The 17,705-nt window shown below is 55.4% G+C and overlaps 2 protein-coding genes across 2 annotated transcripts in view; one reads left to right on the forward strand and one right to left on the reverse strand.

Annotated features, from left to right (window-relative positions):
• Positions 1 to 2,116, forward strand: part of RACGAP1 (Rac GTPase activating protein 1) — a 47,762-nt gene extending 45,646 nt beyond the window's left edge. The window contains exon 17 of the mRNA XM_004601451.2: positions 347 to 2,116. Within this exon, the coding sequence (XP_004601508.2) occupies positions 347 to 422 (76 nt within the window). The 3' untranslated portion in view covers positions 423 to 2,116. The remainder of the gene's footprint in view (positions 1 to 346) is intronic.
• A 9,564-nt stretch (positions 2,117 to 11,680) lies between these two features.
• AQP6 (aquaporin 6) lies at positions 11,681 to 14,652 on the reverse strand. Its single transcript, XM_012933826.2, has 4 exons — positions 13,580 to 14,652; positions 12,988 to 13,146; positions 12,825 to 12,905; positions 11,681 to 11,893 (listed from the first exon to the last, which is right to left on the reverse strand). The coding sequence occupies exons 1-4, from the start codon at positions 13,973 to 13,975 to the stop codon at positions 11,681 to 11,683; spliced, it is 849 nt and encodes a 282-aa protein (XP_012789280.2). The 5' UTR covers positions 13,976 to 14,652.
• Positions 14,653 to 17,705: the final 3,053 nt, after the last annotated feature.

Genomic DNA, 17,705 nt, shown 5'->3' on the forward strand with positions numbered 1-17,705 from the left:
GGCCCACTCTCTACACTGTCTCTCCTGCTCCAGGATCCACCTTTTAAATAGGTCTCAAGTTCCTTACCACTTTCCTTCTTATCCTAGGTCACAAAGAATAGCTTACGATGGTTATTGGGGTTCCCTACTTTCAGTTGATCATATCTAGTGTTATTTTGTTTCCCCTCTTTTATTGCTGTTTCTGGGTTATGGGTCACACACCCTTGGTCCCAGAGATCACACACTTTGTTGTAGCATCAGGAATCCCAAAAAGCAGAAAAGATGTGCCCCAGGCGTTGTCTCTCTGAGCCCCGTGGACTTAGCTGCTGTTTATAGAATGTTTCTTCAGTCCATTCTCTCTCTTTAGGTTTGGGAGCAAAAGCAAGTCTGCCACCAACCTTGGACGACACGGCAACTTTTTTGCTTCTCCAATGCTGAAGTGAAGTCATGTTTCCTGTTACCTCCCATCACTTCCTGCAAAGAAGCGCGCCTGTACTCTGTATCTCTATGTACATCTCCTCTCCCCAAGTAATGTAATATCAACACCTTGTGCAGTGTTTGCTGAAGCTTTTGGTAGGAGATCTTTATGGGATTCCTTAGAAGGGGTGATATGAACTTCTTTTTGATTCTTTTGGGGTTAGGTGAATCCCTTTGACTTAAAACCAAACATCGCTCATGGAATTACATGTCTCTGGTATTATTTAGAACTAATTTCCCTGAGCTAATGAGAGCAATTCTCCCTCTTTGCTGAGATTGACTTCTCTCAGGTTGAGAGGAAGGAAGGGTCTGGAAGGGTTTGGAAGATGGCTCCTTCTGAGAATTTGAAATTTGCCTTTCCCCCATTATGAAGTGATCTTTTTCTTGGAATCTTCATAAAATAGGATAGGAGGAGAAAGAAACTAGAGATTGAAGTATGCTTGGCTTTAATTTGAATTGATTAGGTTTAATAGTACATTTATGTTTTGATTTTTGTGGGGTTTTTTTTGGAGGGGACATACCCAGTGGTACTTGGGGACCATTCCCAGCTCAATGTTTGTGGGGTTACTCCCTGGCTGTGCTCTGTGGATTGTGCAGTACTGGAGATGGAACTGGGTCTCTTGCAGAGAGCATTGAGCTATTTCTCTAGCTCTACTTGTATTTATCCCTAAAGGGCCTTGGGCTGGATTTGGGGCTTGGTTGGGGGTCAAAATCAGTTTGTTCTAAGTCAAATTCATTCTGTTGCTTGACCGCCAGTTAAATACACACACAACACACACACACACACACACACACACACACACACGTCCCCTCTTATCCACTGGAGCCCTTCTTCTGTCTGGTATCCTTACTAACAATTAAAAGTAGGCTGTTGGGGCTGGAGCAATAGTATAGTGGATAGGGCGTTTGCCTTGCACGTGGCCAACCCGGTTTCGAGTCTCAGCATCCCATATGATCCACCGAGCATTGCCAGGAGTAACTCCTGATTGCATAACCAGGAGTAACCCCTGTGCATCACCAGGTGTGACTTAAAAAGCAAAAAATATAAAATAAAAATAAAAGTAGGCTGTTAGGGAAGATTGTCAGTATTTTGTGTGGCAAGAAAAGCCAGTCTTGGCCTGGTATAGCAGGTAGGGTACGTGCTTTGCACGCAGCCTACTTGGGTTTGATCCTGGCACCCCATATGGTTCCCTGAGCCCACCGGCAGTGATTCCTGATTGTGGAATCAGGAGTAAGCCCTGAGCATCGTCAGGTGTAGCCGCCCCCTCCTCCCCCCCCAAAAAAAAGAAAATCTAAACTTTAATATTTGTTTTCTTTTGGGGGGAACTAGGAGGTTGCTCCCAGCAGTGCTCAGGGGGCCATTCAGTGCTTGGCATCCAACCTGGTCCTCCTGGTTGTGCTCCGGCTTACTGAGCTCTCCCCAGCCCCAGAGCTAGTCCGTATGTCTTTGCACTTTGGATGCTGAAATCTCTCTGTGAAACAGCCACATCTAGATAAATATGAACTTTTTCTAATATTAAAATTACTTCTGGGGCCAGAATGTGGCTCACTGGTAGAGAGCACTTGCCTTGCATGTGTGAAGCTTGATCCCTGGCACAGCAAAAAAAAGAGGAAAAAAAAATCTATTATCTATAAGAATTATTTTCTATAGTGTTTTTAACCCATAGTCTGTAAAACAAATATTTGGTTAAAAATATAATAATAATAAAATAATGGTTTCTTCTAATTGAATGTGAAGATGGTTTTCTTACCCTGGAAGGTAACCTTCAGTGCCAGTTTTAGGAATTATTTTCCTCCCTTGTTTTGAGTCTGTTGTTCGTCTCATCCAAGCCCATATACCCTAGACTCTGCCTCCACTTGGAGATTGTTTCTTTCTTTCTCCTTCAAGATTTTTCATTGTGCAGATAGAACTCCTGGATTTATCTTATTGAAGAAGTTACTTTAAACACAAACCAAACTTTTAAATAAATCTTTAGGGACAGGAACGTTGCAGATTAAAATAAAAATAAAATACCCAGCTCTGACTGGCTGCCTGCCTGGAACATCCTTCACTGCTGGAAGTGACTCTGAGGTGAGCTGGGATGATTAACCGAGGGCACCTGCGCTGAGAACTCTGACGATGGTGAACAGAATGTGGTTGAGATTGAACGTAAACAGTTGTAGGCTTAATGTGTAACCGTGGAGAGGGGAGGCAACCTACTGGTTTTTTCCCAGGAGGTGGCAGCTCTCACAGCAGGGCCATCTGCCTCAGCAAATTGACAGAGGGTGGTCCCATCACCCCTTCCCCGGCACACACACACACACACACGCCTGTTAGGTTTTATGTTCTTTAGCTCTGTCCTAGATGCTCTCCCCTCTTGATGTCTCTGCAATCCTCGAGCTGGCCTGTCTCCATATTTGCTGTTCTGTAGTATCTCCCTAAGGTGTACTTTAAGTCACTAATGTAGAGGAAGTAAATGGATTGTATAATGTTAGTGAAGGCAAGACTACAGTATGCAGGAACTGATGGCCCATTAACGAAAAAGGAAATGGTCCTGTGTGTTATATGTTGGCAGCCAGAGGCTTAGTTTTTGGACCAGGCCAAGAGACCATAGCCATGACAATAATTCTGATATTAGCAGAGGGAAATATAGATCTGCCTTCAGCTTTAACAGCACTTCATGTAGAACAGCTTGATTTTCGAGGGCTTTCTTAATTCAATTATATTTCCTTGGTGAGAGATCTGTGGGAAAGCCAGTGCTTGCTTAAAGGTGGCTGTCACCCATCTCCTGCTCTTTACCCTCTGAGGCTGCCTCCTGCGCCACTGTCAGTGCAAATTAACTTTACTGAGCCCACTTGTAATAACGCAAATCAAGATTTACACCTGAGTCCCTGCTCACTCCTGGTGGACTTGGGGAGCATGTGCGGTACTGGGATCAGCCCCACTCAGATGTGTGCGAGGGAAGCACCTCACCTGCTGTATTGTCTCTCCCTCTCTAGCCAGAATACTTAAACCTTTCAATCCATCAGTGTGTCAGATTCCTAAATATGATGTTCATCTGGACAGGCATTATGCATTATGATTTGGGAGCAACAGTTTGTGTTGCTTACAGAAACAGCAAGAAGGCATCGGCATATGGACCTGAGGTTATAGGGGCTCTATTGGTTTGTTGTAGTAAAAAGTGGTAAAGTGGTGATTTGGGTTAAGAATTGAATCTATGGTATGAAAGGGATCTTGAATTCCTTTTTTTTTTTTAGTTTTTGGGGTGACACCTGGCTGTATTCAGGGCTTACTCCTGACTCTGCACTGTGGATCACTCCTGGCAATGCTTTGGGGGGTCATTTGTGGTTCTAGGGTCTGAATCCAGGTTGCCTGTGGGCAAGACAAGTGCTCTACCTGCTGTCCTATCTTTCTGGCCCCACAGGGTGTAGAATTCTTAATTTTCTTGTTTAACTGATTGGGTAGCACACACTGGACATGCTTGCTGTTGTCGGTAAGCACCTCAACTTCAGATAGGCAAATACATAAACCCAGAGACAGTGCAGGATTTGCTGTTTGGAAAGGCACACAGACTCCTGTCGTGCCTGCTACACTAAGGTTTTGCTTAGTCATGCACCCTTTTTTCTTAGATGCGTGGTCTGAGCAGGGAAAGAGTCGCTGTCGACTCCACGTCAGAGCACCAGGGCAGCGCAGGGTTCAGTGCTCACAGTGGGCTCATGATCATGTGTTTTGATGATAGTCTTAGTCATGGACGTTTCACCCCTGGTGCTGAATGCTTTCAAGCAAGTAGAGTTGAGACATGTTAATCATTGTGCTTTTAGTATAAACAGGATTTGGAGAGTGACCACTTAACCTAAGGACTTGCTAGTATTTTGTGTTTTTTTATCTGCTCATTGTAGCTGGTATATTTTGTAAATAAGTGAAGGCCCCAGGCCAGTCAGACCTTAGCTTGTATACTTTATTAGACTCTGGTGCTCTTGTTGATGTTTCTATTCATGAAGTCACGATAACCTTGTGGGAGCCTTGTCCTCTGCTGCAGTGAGGGTGGGAAAGAAGCTACATTTGGGGGACTTGGACGAAGTTTGCCCTTTCTTGCATCTCTCCCTAATTTCTTTTATTTTTGTTTTGGGGGCCACACCTGGCAGTGCTCAGGGTTTACTCCAGGCTCTGCACTGAGGGATCACTCCTGGCAGTGCTTGAGGACCGTATAAGGTGTCAGGGATCTAACCCAGGTTGGCCACGTGCAAGGCAAGCACCCTACCCACTGTCTGCCTAGCAAATGCAGCTTACCAGTTGGCTCATGAGCACTGTGGGTTGGTTTTTTTTTTTTTTTCTTTTTGGGTCTCACCCGGCGATGCTCAGGGGTTTCTCCTGGCTCTGCACTCAGGAATCACTCCTGGCGGTGCTCAGGGGATCATATGGGATGCTGGGAGTTGAACCCAGGTTGGCCGCATGCAAGGCAAACACCCTACCGCTGTGCTCCAGCCCCGAGCACTGTGTTTTGATGATAGTCTTTTGATGACTCTCCCCAGCCCCTATTACATGTCTTGATGTTGCATTAATTTCACATCACACAGTTGGACTCCATCTTCAGGCTAGGCTCAAACAACATTTACATGGATGTTTGGACTTCTAATACAGCCTGAGTCCTCGGTGAGAGGGGCAAGCCTGTAAAGTCCCTCCAAAATATCGCCTGGTGATTTCCAGTACCCAGCATGCTCCTGTGGATCATCTGCTCTCCAACCCAGGTATGGTAGGGCTGGTGGAGTTACCCAACTAGCTAATTTAGACAGATGACTTGACTTGAATCTCCCCGCAAATTACTGTCTAATTTAACCAGTATTAGAACCTGGGGATTCCGCTGCTTCTCTGAAGATCAGCTGTTCCAGACACAGCGCTGAGGGGCCAGCTGACATCAGGTGACTCCACTCAACTCTGATGTAGTTACGGACTCTCCACGGAGCCCCAGGAAGAGCAGGGAGGCCTACAGGGCCCGGAGAAGCACCTGGGTCCTGAGAAGCCTTTCGGATGCGAGATGGGAGATGGGGCACGAGGCCCCAGGCGGCGTGCTGGGGCAGGAGGGTGAGCTGCTGTGAGTTGGAGATTGCACCTGGTGGGAGTCTGTTCTCAGGCCACTCATGTGCATCCTGTGTGCTCTGAAGCTCAAAGCCAGGAACAGGCAAGTCTCTGAGCCAAAGCCATCAGCCTGCTTCTAGAAACGTGTCAGTGGATCAGCTTATTGGCTTTCCCCCTGAGTGGCATTAGCTCTCACCCCGTCTCATGTTCACCATCTGGCTTTGAGTAAGAAGTTTTCAAGTGATCTCTCTTCAGCAGCCTGCTGTGTGCCAGGGCGTTCTGAGGGCTGTTCGGCTTCTCTCCTGCCTACCCAAGGGCCACAGCTCTCTGAGGGGAACTGGTCAGTCTGTCCATGTACGCAACTCTGGGATCAGAACAGAACTCAGAGGGGAAAATTAACTCGAAAGTGATTCTGCTTGGTGGCCTGATGGCTTTGTCAAAACTAACAAATGAATCTGCCCTTAGGTAAATCCCTCTCTGTTCCTCCCCCTAGTTTGCCCAGTGGTAAAATTTTAAGATGGAGTCACCCCTGCTACAGAGACTCCTCTGCCTACCTGTGAGATTATCTAGTTTATCCAGGTTGTAGTAGGGTGAGAGACGTCAAGGGGCTAGGACTTTTCTTCCTTGTGGGAAAGCAAAGCCTAGGAGTGCCGCTTCTTGCAAAACCACCTTCCCTCCTCTTGGGAAGCTGACTGCTCTCTCCTCCTAGGTTAATGTGCATTGACTGGGGCTAAACGCCTGATGCTTCTGGACAGAGTCCAGCCCCTCAGCAGAGCAGCCACACTGTGGAGATACAGCTGCTGGCATTAAAGGGCTAAGCCCTTTCCAGCTGCTTTGCTTTAACGGGAACTGCCTGCGCTCGGCAGCTTAACCAGAGCTGTCTTAGCCCGATTAGAAGGAAATGAGTGATCTCGGCATCTTCATCTTCATGGCACGACCCTGGAGACTGGAGGAAGATAGCCCGGGAGGTGGGAAGTGGCTGGATAAATGGTGCCGGAGTGCCAGGCAGTGGTCTCAAGAACAGGGACCCTGACCTACTGTGGATTGTGTTTGCCTCTGGAAACAGTAAGCTTCTCATCAGTAGATACTGAGGGAGAGGAGATGGCGACCGTCAGGGCTGTCTTCAGAAGGAAAGAAATATGCAAAGTGGTTGAGAGACCTGAGCAAAGGCAGTCATCTCCCCAGGACCTTCCAGTGACCCCACCTGAGCCTTCCATTCCTGTTTAATTCAAGCATAAAGAGCCAAGAGTCAAAGGAAAAATGACATGTCTTTAAACCTAAGATGCACTTAAAATTTTTTTTTTCTTTTTGGGTCACACCCGGCGATGCACAGGAGTTACTCCTGGCTCATGCACGCAGAAATTACTCCTGGCGGTGCTTGGGGGACCATATGGGATGCTGGGAATCAAACCCGGGTCGGCCGCGTGCAAGGCAAACGCCCTACCCACTGTGCTATCGCTCCAGCCCCTTAAAAATATTTTTAAGCAATTAGGGTATGTGTCTGACATGTACCTTACCTGGGTTTGGTTCCCAGCACCACAGAGTACCTGAATGTCTCCAGGTGCAGCCCCAGAGACTCCCCCAGCACAACCCAGATCACCTGGATGTCCCCAGCACTGCAGGGCCCGAGCCGCATGTCTCCTCAGGCCCTCGCACTGAACTCACAGCTGAGAATCACTTGTGGGGCCCAGGTATGAGCACTGGTCAGAGAACCCCACTGATATCTCACAAATAATGCAGTCTTGTGTTGGTGGTTCTTAGTGACTCATAAAATGCTGCAATTTCTCTTGGAAGTCCTAGATGTTGGCTCTTATGGGAGATAGGCTGTTGGCTGGACCAGATGGGAGGCCAGGGACCCTGCTATTGCCTGTGGCTTGAGTCTAAGCTGAGGGGAAGCTGCAGTATAGGAGAAGCCACCTATGTGGCATGAAGAGCCGGCAAGCAGGGAGTGGGGTGACTGCATCTGACCCCCAGTGCTCCAGAATCCTTCCTGCAACCCTGACCTGGGGGAGGGGCAGGCCCCGGACTCTGCCTCAGTACCGCACTGGGCCAGTGGAGGTGCTGTGGAATATAAACGCGATTAGAGGCCTGAGAGCCTTGGTTGGGCAGAGAGTTGCCAGGGCTTTGTTGCAATCCTTCGTCCAATTTGTTCACCAAATGCAGAACACCAGAGGGGGGCTTTGCTCCCTTGGAACTGGAAGTCACGGCTTGGACTCGCATTAAAGGACAGAGTCAAGCTGATGAGACGGGGCTGAAAATAGACGCGTGCAGGACCATCTTCTAGCTCTGGCAGAGAAAAGTGTCGAGAGCTGGACATTGTTCAGTGCTGAGCGGGGGCTGCGGAGGGCTGTGCGGGCTGGTGAGGGAGGGTGGTGGGCCTCGTGCATGGCCTGAGGGGTTGACTGAATGCTGCAGTTCCCGCCTCGGGGGCTGGCGCTGTGCCCACTGGCCCTTCCCTTTTCCTGTGCAATCCCACCTCCAGCGCTGGTTGTCGCCAGTCAGAGCTGCCCCTTTATCGGGCTTAATCAGCTCGGGAACATTGTTTTTCTGCCCCCAGCCCTTCTGCCCATTCACGGCAGCCTATTAATTAGTGCCAGCGACTCCCCGCTCTCGTGCCCCCTAACCTTGCCTCCCTCTTCAGCTTTCGCTTAATTTGTGACTCTCCCTGAGAGGTGATTACAGGCCTGGCTGTGCGGACCCCCTGCCCCTGCTGCCCGTGGCTGCTGCCTGGCCGGATGCTCTGTCTTGATTAGCCCTTCACTCCCCCTCCCTGCCCTGCCTCCCCATCACTTTGGCCGCCGGGGCCCTGGAGGCAAGCATTCCCCCTGGCCCCCATGGGAGCGCTCACACCTGCTCTCTGGCACTGAGAGCCCAAACAGGCTGAGGACCCCCCCACCCTCCAAACCCCTCAGCTTGTTCTGGATCACTTGACCTCCTTACATACCAGACAGCCAATTTGGTATGTATGTGCTGCCTCTGTAACTTCCCACTGTGTGATCCCCTTTTATCTATTTTTTTTTCCTTTTTTGCTGTTTGGGTCACACCCAGCAATGCTGGGAATTACTCCTGGAGGTGCTCGGGGGACCATATGGGATGCCAGGGATTGAACCCGGGTCAGCTGTGTGGGAGGCAGATGTCTTCCCCACTGTACTATCGCTCTGCCCCCTACGCGCGCCTTTTGTTTTCTTGGCTTTCATATGAAATTCCAGGGCGTCTGGGTACTGCTGCCTTCTTTCACCCCTTTGTCAGAAGCCAGCTCCTTACTCTGCCCGAATCGCCCAGCCGGGCGGACACTGCTCTGTCTTGCTCTCCAAGGTACTTAGTTTTCATTCCTCCTCCTGGGATTCCCCCCCCCAGACCGGACTGAGGGATGTGTGGGCACCAAGTGTGCTTGCGTGTTGTTCTTCAGGCCTCTCGTGAAGAGCCCTCACCGTCCATGCGAGGAAAGCGAGGCTCAGGCTCCTTAAACACTCGGGTCCACACAGCTTACGAGTGCCCGCGCCTGTATTCAAGCACATTCAAACTGACCCCCTCTATCTGCGTGTTGTCCTTGCAAACAGAAAGCCCCAGTGCCAGACTCCAGAAGGCCCATGTGGTATTTGGAGAGTTAAGTCCAAGGAGCCCACTGTGCCCCAGAGCCTGGCTCCAGGGGGACTGTCCCAGTGCCCAGTGATTGCCACATTAGACCTGTCCTTCACCCCTGGAGGGGCAGTGGGTAGCTGCAGGGCTGGGAACACACCGGGGCTCGCTGCCAGCCAATGGGAAGTGACAGCTCAGGCCTCTGCCCCAGCATCATCTGCTCCTGCTAAGACAATCATCCGCATAAAAGGCTAATTGTATTAATCACAGCCCCCTTCCTTTCAGGAGTTATGAATTGCAATGCAGATGGCTCTGCTGATTGAAGGCTGCGCTCTGCGGGAGAGCGGCCAGATCAGATTACACACCATTAATTAAAAACTTCCCCTGACAAATGGGAGCAAGGGAGTGCACATGAGGGTCTGCCAGGCTGGGGGACGTGGCTGAGCCCACTGGGCAGCTGACCGGGCCCAGAGGAGAGCCAGCCCTGTCTCCTGCGCCTCACTCTGGATGTTCAGACTCTCACCTGCTTCCTCTCCTCTCTCCCAGCTTCTCCGTTCTATTCTGACAGCACAGCTCTCGTGCTATTTGTGAAATAGTGCTCAGATCTCTCCTCTGTCACCCTGACCTCTTCTTGTTTGTTTTTGTTTGGGGGCCACACCCAGCGGTGCTCAGGCCTTTCTCCTGGCTCTGTGCTCAGGCCTCAGTCCTGCAGGGACAGAGGTTGCAGTTGCTCTCAGGTGGGGAGGGTGGTGATCAGAGACCAGTGTGGTGGCCCCCAGTTCCTCCCACCCCCCAGCCTAGACTCATGTGGAACTGTACCTCCTGAATTCTCTTGATCAATGACTGCCTCCCCTCCCTCCTCAGCCGCCCAGCTTCAGTCATTCATTCATCAAACTTTTATTGAGCACTCAGTGTGTGCTTGGCTCTGGAGACACAGAGACAAATTGTCTCAGAGCTGGAGAGCCTTCTGCAGGGACTCCGCCCCCTGCCCTCCGCAGGCAACCTTCTTCCCTCCTCCCTGCGTGGGGAGGGGGGGTGGGCCGGGGGCAGCTCTTTCTCAACAGGAAGAGTCTCAGCTAAGAGCGGGGGAGAGCTTATGGGTCTGTGGTCTGAACTGTGTAACCTTTAGCAGCTCAGTCTCATTCTGCACACACACATATGCACGCACGTATGCACGCATGCCTGCACAGCTGTTATTGCTTATAAAAGCCCCGGACTCCGAAAAGCTGTAAGATGAATGAGCAGGGCCTGGCTGGTAGAGACTGGCCAGCACCCGGCCCTGGCAGCCTCAGCACAGGCGGGGAGTATCTGGGCGACCTCTGGGCACCCAGGCAGCCCCTCCCCCGCCCGCCCCTTGGGAGACAGGCAAAAGACCTGCCTCTCTTTTTTATGGATTTTTTGGTTGCTGCATCACAGGGTACCATGGTGATGGGTGCCATAGAGATGAGAACTGACTTTATTGGCTTGTCTCTTCATTCCAGGGTCCCTCCCCAATCCCCCCTCCACCCTGCTTCATGCACTCACAGAGCTCCAGGTCAGGAGCGAAGGAGCCTAGCCTGCTAAAGGGGGCAGAGGAAATGAGAAAAGCCTGCTCTCTCCCACCCTTTCCCGCTCCCACTCTCCATTCTTTCCCCCTCCTCGCCATTACCAAGAGCAATTGTATCCAAACCCTATAATTACATAACAGCAACGATAATCATTTATTGATATTGTTTTTCTGAGGATTTTAAGTTCCAAAAACATTTCCCAATCTCATTTATTTTCACAGCATTTGTGGCTGTGGGAGGATTGTGCCCATTTTACAGCTGGGAAAGGTTGACTCCAGAGAGGATCCTGAAATCTGGATGGAGAAGGTGGTTGACAACAGCTTGTACGTTAGCAAATCCACAGAGACAATGGGGCCTCCAAAAGTCCTGGCCCGTAAAGCTCTGTTTTCAGAGTCTAGAATTCCTGATTCTGTGCCCCTTGGAATTGTGGATTTGCAGAACCCGGGGGAGCCAAGAATGAGGCTGGAGGAGAGGGCTTAGGCCCCAGGTGGAGTGGAATGGGGGCTGGGGCTCTCAGGCTTGTCCCCCTGAGTAGGCTGGGACAAACGGGGCAGCATTGTGGTTTCTGGCCATGCCCCCCGCCTGCACCCCAGCCTTGGGCTGGCCACGAGAAAATGATCCTCTTGTGCCAACTCTTCAGGCACGCGGAGTGGGAGCTACTGGACTGCCCGCTCCGTCCTCAGGACGCCGAGTCCCCAACCTCACTCAGAGCAGAGGGAGAACATATGCCAGGCTGATTCTTCCCTGCAGGCGCCCTCCCGGGGTAGGGGGGGAGGGGGTGAGACACTGGGGTGACGCCCTCAATATGCAGAATGGCTCCCAGACTCCACTCCCTGTGGGATGTGGGGACTAGGGTCCAGGCTGGTGAGTGAAGGGAAAACAACGGTGCGTTCCTGCCTCCCCTGCTCCATCACTCAGCAGGGAGCTGAACCCGTCTGCTCCCCACAGTCTCTCTGGAGACCCAGGGACAGGGACTGGCCCCCCTGCCCCCCCCCCCCGCCAGAAAGACCAACCTCCTCCTCCTCCCCCATGACAGGACCCTCTATGCCATCTGACACGCACTCTCCATCTCGGCGTCCTCTGAAATAGTCGCGGGGTCTTTCTTCTGGGGTTCCACCCCTCCCACTTGCTCCTCCTTGGCAGTGCCCGTGAAGATGGCCAGTCGCTGGGCCAGAGTTTTAGCATCAGGGAACAGTATAAAGTTGTAGATTAGCGAAGCCAGGATGGCGCCGGCCAGGGGTCCCACCCAGAAGATCTGGGAATACACAGAGAGAAGGGAAGCCCCTCGTGTGAGCTTCCTGGGTCTTGGGGGGACGAGGGAGATGGTCTGGGCACTGGCCCCTTCCTGAGGGTTGAAAGGCTCTCCCAGGAACCACAGGTGTCTTCCAGGCCCTGAGCAGCAGGGGTCCTGCCATCCCCTGCCCCAGGTCTGTGCGCTGAGGGGCTCTCGCTCCCATGAGCCTCCCTGCTCCCTCCTCTTGGACCCTGTTCCTTCCAGGAGTCCCAGCAGTGCTTTTTGGGTCACACCCAGAGGTGCTCAGGGCTTACTCCTGGCTCTGTACTCGGAAATCACCCCTGGCGGTGCTCATGGGATCATACTGGCTGCCACAGATCAAACCCAGGTAACTGCATGCAAGGCAAATTCCCTACCTGCTGTACTATCGCTCTGGCCCCAACTTCTTCCTCAGTTTGGCTTCTTCCTCATTTTGAGTTTGGAAAGTGGTCCGGTAGCAGAGAGGAAGGAAGCTGCTAGGCCTTGAGGCCAGGGCTTCGCAGCCCTGCCCATCCCAGTCTAAGTCTACTCGGTACCCGGCTACCGAGGCTGGGCCAAAGGCAGAAAGGAGACCCTGGGCCTCCGAGCCTGGGGAGACCTCCCTGGGGGCCATGAGAGTCGGGGGTGGGGAAACCGGCCTTCCCAAGTGTTTGTAGACCCACAGCTGGTAAAGCCGCAGCCCCTTCCTCCAGGGCCGCCAGCAGGAGGTCTGGGCAGGGCCCAGAGATAGTTCAGGGGTTAAGGTACTTGCCTTGCACGCAGCAGCCAACCCCACTCAAAATACCTGGTGCCACATACTGTCCCCCAAGCACCGCTGGGTTCACTCCTGAGCACAGAGCCAGGAATAGATCCTGAGTGCCAGTGGCAGTGTTCCTCAACACCCACCACCCCCGAAAAAGAGAGAAGCTCTCACCCAGTGGACAGCGAACTTCCCAACAATGACAGCGGGGCCGAAGGAGCGGGCAGGGTTCATGGAGCAGCCAGTGAAGTAGATCTGGGGGGCAAGGGTGGGTTCAGGCCTGGGAGGACACAGTCTCCAGGCTGGGCCTGGGCGCGCGGTGCCCTCTGCGCCTTACCCCGATGAGGTGGCCCAGCGCCACGGAGATTCCAATCATGGCAGCCGGGGAGCCTGAGGCTTGGCGACTGTCGGTTGACGCGAAGACGCAGAGCACAAGCTGCAGGGTCAGCACCAGCTCCACAGCCACCGCCTGGCCGCTCGACACGCTGCTGCGCACCTGCGTGAGGCAGACCTGCAGCCGCTGCCCCTGGGCCTTGCCCCAGTTCCTCCGGGGCTCAGGGAGCACAGCCAGGGAGGCCTGCAGAGGGGGCGGTGCCCCGCTCACCCACTGCTGGGTCCAGGGCAATGGTCGGGAGAAGCCCCAGGAGAGGGAAGGCCCAGGGAAGATGGGGTGAGGCTGGAAGCAGGGTCCGGAAGTCTGTGGGAAGAGGAGGAGGCTGGGGCGTAGGTGAACTTGGAGCTGACTAGGGGGACCTGAGGTGAGACAGGACTCCAGGTGTTGGGAGGAAGGAACATGGGGAAGCAGAAGCAGGGGTGCAGGCAGACCCGGAGAAGGGGAGTGCTCCCTTCCACTCCCACGCACCCCACGCTGTCCTCCCACTTAGCCCGTGTCTCTCCTGGCCCTGCCTGCCACCCTCCCCTATACCTACCACATTGACCCCGAGGGTTTCCCGGACATCCCCCGGCGTGACCCCGTACAGCAGAGCTGCTCCGGCCGTGGCCCCTGCCAGCTGGGCCGCTATGTAGACAAGGGCGCGGGGCAGGGAGATCTGGGAGCCCACGAGGAAGGCCAGAGTCACGGCAGGGTTGACGTGGGCCCCGCTGGCCTTCCAGGTGACCTGCACAGCCATGGCCGTGGCCAGGTTGAAGGTGATGGCGATCTGCAGCACGGAGGGAAGCGCCGAGGGCCAGCGCATGGCGGAGCCCACGCCGAAGAACACGTAGAGCCCCGTGGCCAGGAACTCTGCGAACACGGCCTTGCTGATGGCCGTCCAGAGCTGGCGCACCAGCGGGCAGCCCCGGCCTCCTGCAGCCCGCTCCATCATGCCCCGACCTCTGCCTGCGTCTGTGCTGATGGACTCTGTGTCCCGTGGGGTGGAAGGTGTGGGGGCCCTTGGGGGCGGTGCTGCAGGGGGAGCTCACCTGACAGCCGGGGTGGGGGGAGTCGCCCGCAGGCGCCCAGCTGGAACTCGCAGGCTTCCAAGCTGTCACGTAGCAGGCGGGGGCTCAGGGCCGGGGCTTGCAACCCATAGAGAGCTGAGCCAGGTGAGGCAGCTCAGCTCCCCAAGGCCAAGGCTTGTTCGTGCCTTTGGGTGCGAGCATTCTATTCTGGTCAGAGATGCCAACACCGAGAGCCCCTCAGTGGCGGTGGCCAGGGGGGATTTTCCATTGGCTCCACCCACGTCCCAGGCCCCCTCCCATCCTGTCCTCTGCTACCTCCTGCGGCTCAGGGGCCAGCACAGCTTCTCCCAGTGCCACATAGGGGTGTGGGGGTGGTGCGGGGCTGGCCTTGGGTTGTCTCCTCTTGTCCCCAGCAGAATGTCAAAGGTATTTCCCTGGAGAGGCTGTGCCGACAGTCTTCCCCTCGTCATCCCATCTGCAGCCACATTTGCCTGCCCAGCCTCTGTCCTCTGTCTGGGCTCCTGGCTCAGAGCCCCCGCCGGCCCTTGTCCTCTGCTCTCGCCCCTGCTGCCCGGCAGCCTCTGCCGCTCTCCCTCCCATACGCGGTTCCAGTCAGTTCTCCCCACCGCAGCCCAGTGATCGTCCTCAAATGCAAATCGGATCCAGCTGCTCCCGGGCAGAAATCCCTTCAAAGCTTCTGTCCCCTCGGGAGCTCTGCAGCTCTCTGCACTCGGGGGTTCTGTTCTCGGCACCTCCAGCCACCCTCTGCCTTCTCCTTGACTCTCTGGCCTCACACCTCCAGCCACCCTCTGTCTTCTCCTTGACCCTCTGGCCTCACCACAAGGTCAGTGATTCTAGATCATTCCAAGGTGCTTTCTCATGAGGAGTGTCTACTCCTGCCGCCAGTTCTAGCACGTACACTGGGTAACTCCTAACTCCTCCCCAAGACAGTTTCCACATGATCTCCTGCTGGGTGAGGAACCCCACCACAGCTGGTCACCACAGTGCTGTCACAGTGTCACCATGTCCCCCAGTGAGGCATGAGCCCCCTGGGGAGTGGAGCCCGGGAACCCAGGCTTGTTCATCTGTGCTGAGGAGTGTCCCTGCCAGGGCACTGAGCTTTGTTAAGGTAAAAAAAAAAAAAAAGTGATTGGAGCTTCCTGGCCTTCCAGAGGCAGATGACTTTCCTATCTGCTGCTTTTCTGCTTGTTTTGTTTTTGCCTTTGGACTGGCACTGATAAATTGTCATGGGGATCACCCCAGCTCTGACCCAGGCCATGTCCCTGGGCAACCCCTCTCTTTCCGCCCACGTCTGTACTTTGAGCTGTTCTGGGTTCACGCTGCCCCTGGACGTCACCTCACCCGCGTCCTGCTCACTGCTCTGTCCACTTGCCCAGCCCAGAACCCTGTGCCCCCTTCTGTCTGGGGACGTGTCTCTTCAGGAGCAGGCAGCGGCCATGGCCATCCAGCGCCCCTGGCCTCAGGAGGGGTCGCGGCCTGCCCAGCTGTCCTGCGACAAACACCCCACCCACCACAGCGTCAGAAACCCAGACCTCTGAGCTTGGACCCACACTTCCCGCTTCATGCCCAGCCCAGAGCCGGGCCTCATTCCTTCCCGAACCCCAGACTGTTCTGGCCCTCACCCCGCCACTCTCCTCTCCGCAGCAAAGATCTTGAGAGACGTACACTCTGAGGAGCTGCCCGCTGCCTTTGGGTGACCTGGGCCTCTGGCTCAGGACCGAGGCAACCGACTCCAGCCGGCCGTATGAGTTCCCCAGAAAACCGGCAGCGCTGAGTGGGGAAGACTTTCCCCCTTGCTTTCTTCAGAGACTTCGCTCAACACTCCCTCGAAGCCTGCTCTGACTTCCCTCTCACGGGCTCGGGGCAGCTTTGGAGACAAGTTGGCTTGAGCAGAGCCCCTCAGAGCCTCTGCGGTTCCTGTGTGGACCCACCTGTTCAGGAGATGCTCAGGAGAGAGTTCAGTGGCTGAGATCTGCTCTGAACACCACCAGGAGTGACCCCCGAGCACACTTAGGGTGGTTCCTCCCAAATAAAAAATGTAAGATCTTTGAAAAGTTCAGAGAATGAAGGTTGGGTGAGGGCAGGGCCTGTGGGTGACTAGTCTGAGGCCCCTCTTCTCCTGGGAGTCAGCTCCCAGGGCTGGGCTGGAGGGCACCAGAGTGATGGACGAGAGACTCCCGGGGTTCCACTCTGGGTCCTGGAGGCCTGGTGTGAGGGGAGCAGCAGCCCCAGGCCCAGCGGCTCTGGATCAGTCCCCTGGGGACAGAGCCTGGCCTGGGGCTGTTGGTCAGCTCCTTGAGGGCAGGTGGGGGCCGGCCAGGCCCTGCTCCCGCTCTACCCAGCACCTCCCAGACCTGGGTAGAGGTCAGGCACGAGGTCCTGCTCCAGTGCCGAGCTCTGAGCCCCCCCCCCCAGCCCCCACGGCTGCTGCTCTGGCCTCTAGAGCTGCCTGGGGCGTCCTGGACTGCTGCTTGCGGGTATCCTGGGAGGTGAGCACATGAGCACACAGGCTCCAGCACACCCCGCCCAGGGCTGCGGAGGGTACAGGGAGCGCAGGGGAGGGAGGGGACAGTCAGGATGGAAAGGGAGGGACTCAAGATGCATCCCTGAAGCCACATGGAGTGACAGGTGATAGGTAAGGACATCGCTGTCCTCAGCCCTACTCAGTTGACGGGAGGAAGCTGAGGCTGAGAGGCGCTGGCGGACTGGCCCGCAGAGCTGACCCTCTCGCTCCCGGCCGGCCCTCGCCCTTCTCAGTGTCGCCCCTGTCGCCTGTGGCATCTTCCTCACGCCACCCGGTGCCCTTCCTGCCTTCTGTTATCTGTCCCTGGACTGGGGACGGGGGAGCCCCGCCAGTTCCTGCCCCGATGAGCAGAGGGTCAGGGTGACCAGCCCGCGCGTGCGTGGGCCCGGGGACGGCCAGCCGCGGGCAGACGCGACGCCGCCCAGGGCGCCCAGGGCAGTTCACGGGGCCGCGCGGGGTCGTCGTGAGCGCGCCCCGGCTCTTGCGGGTCCTGAGGAGCGCAGACCCGAGGGACGTAGCGCCCCCTGCAGGCCGCCGGCCCACCGCGGCGCGCCGGCCGCCCTCATCAGATGGCCCCTGGCCTCCGGGGACCCTCGCCCCGCAGAGCGTCTCCCCGGCCCCTCGGGGCCAGGCAGGGAAAGGTGTGACGGTGGCTGCGCCCGGGGGCTCCCGCTCGGCTCCCGACTCCGGGTCTTCGGGAGACGGAGGGATGCCCCGCGCCCCCTCCCCACGGCGTAGCTGCTTCCTGGGGCGGCGGGGGCGGCGGAGGAATTCAGTCTAGAGAGACCCCCCCCCCCACCTTCAGCCCGCTGGAGCGCGGGCCCCCACCCCCACTCCCGGCTGGGGACGAGGCAGCGCAGGATTAGGTGGAGGACGTCGCCCCCTGCTGGCCAGGCCTGGTACTTGTTCGGGCATGGGCGTGTGGGGGGGGCGGCCTCCTTTTCCCTGAGGGTCTCTCTCTCTCCGTCTCTCCTCGCTCTCTCTCTGTGTATCTCCCTCCCTCCCCCTTTCTCTCTTTCCTCTCTCTCCTCTCTCTCTGTCTCTATCTCTCTCTCCCTCTCTCCCTCTCCCTCTGCCTCTCTCTCTCTCTCTCCCTCTGCCTCTCTCTC

Source organism: Sorex araneus, chromosome 2, assembly GCF_027595985.1.
Source record: "Sorex araneus isolate mSorAra2 chromosome 2, mSorAra2.pri, whole genome shotgun sequence".
Classification (NCBI taxonomy): Eukaryota; Metazoa; Chordata; class Mammalia; order Eulipotyphla; family Soricidae; genus Sorex; species Sorex araneus.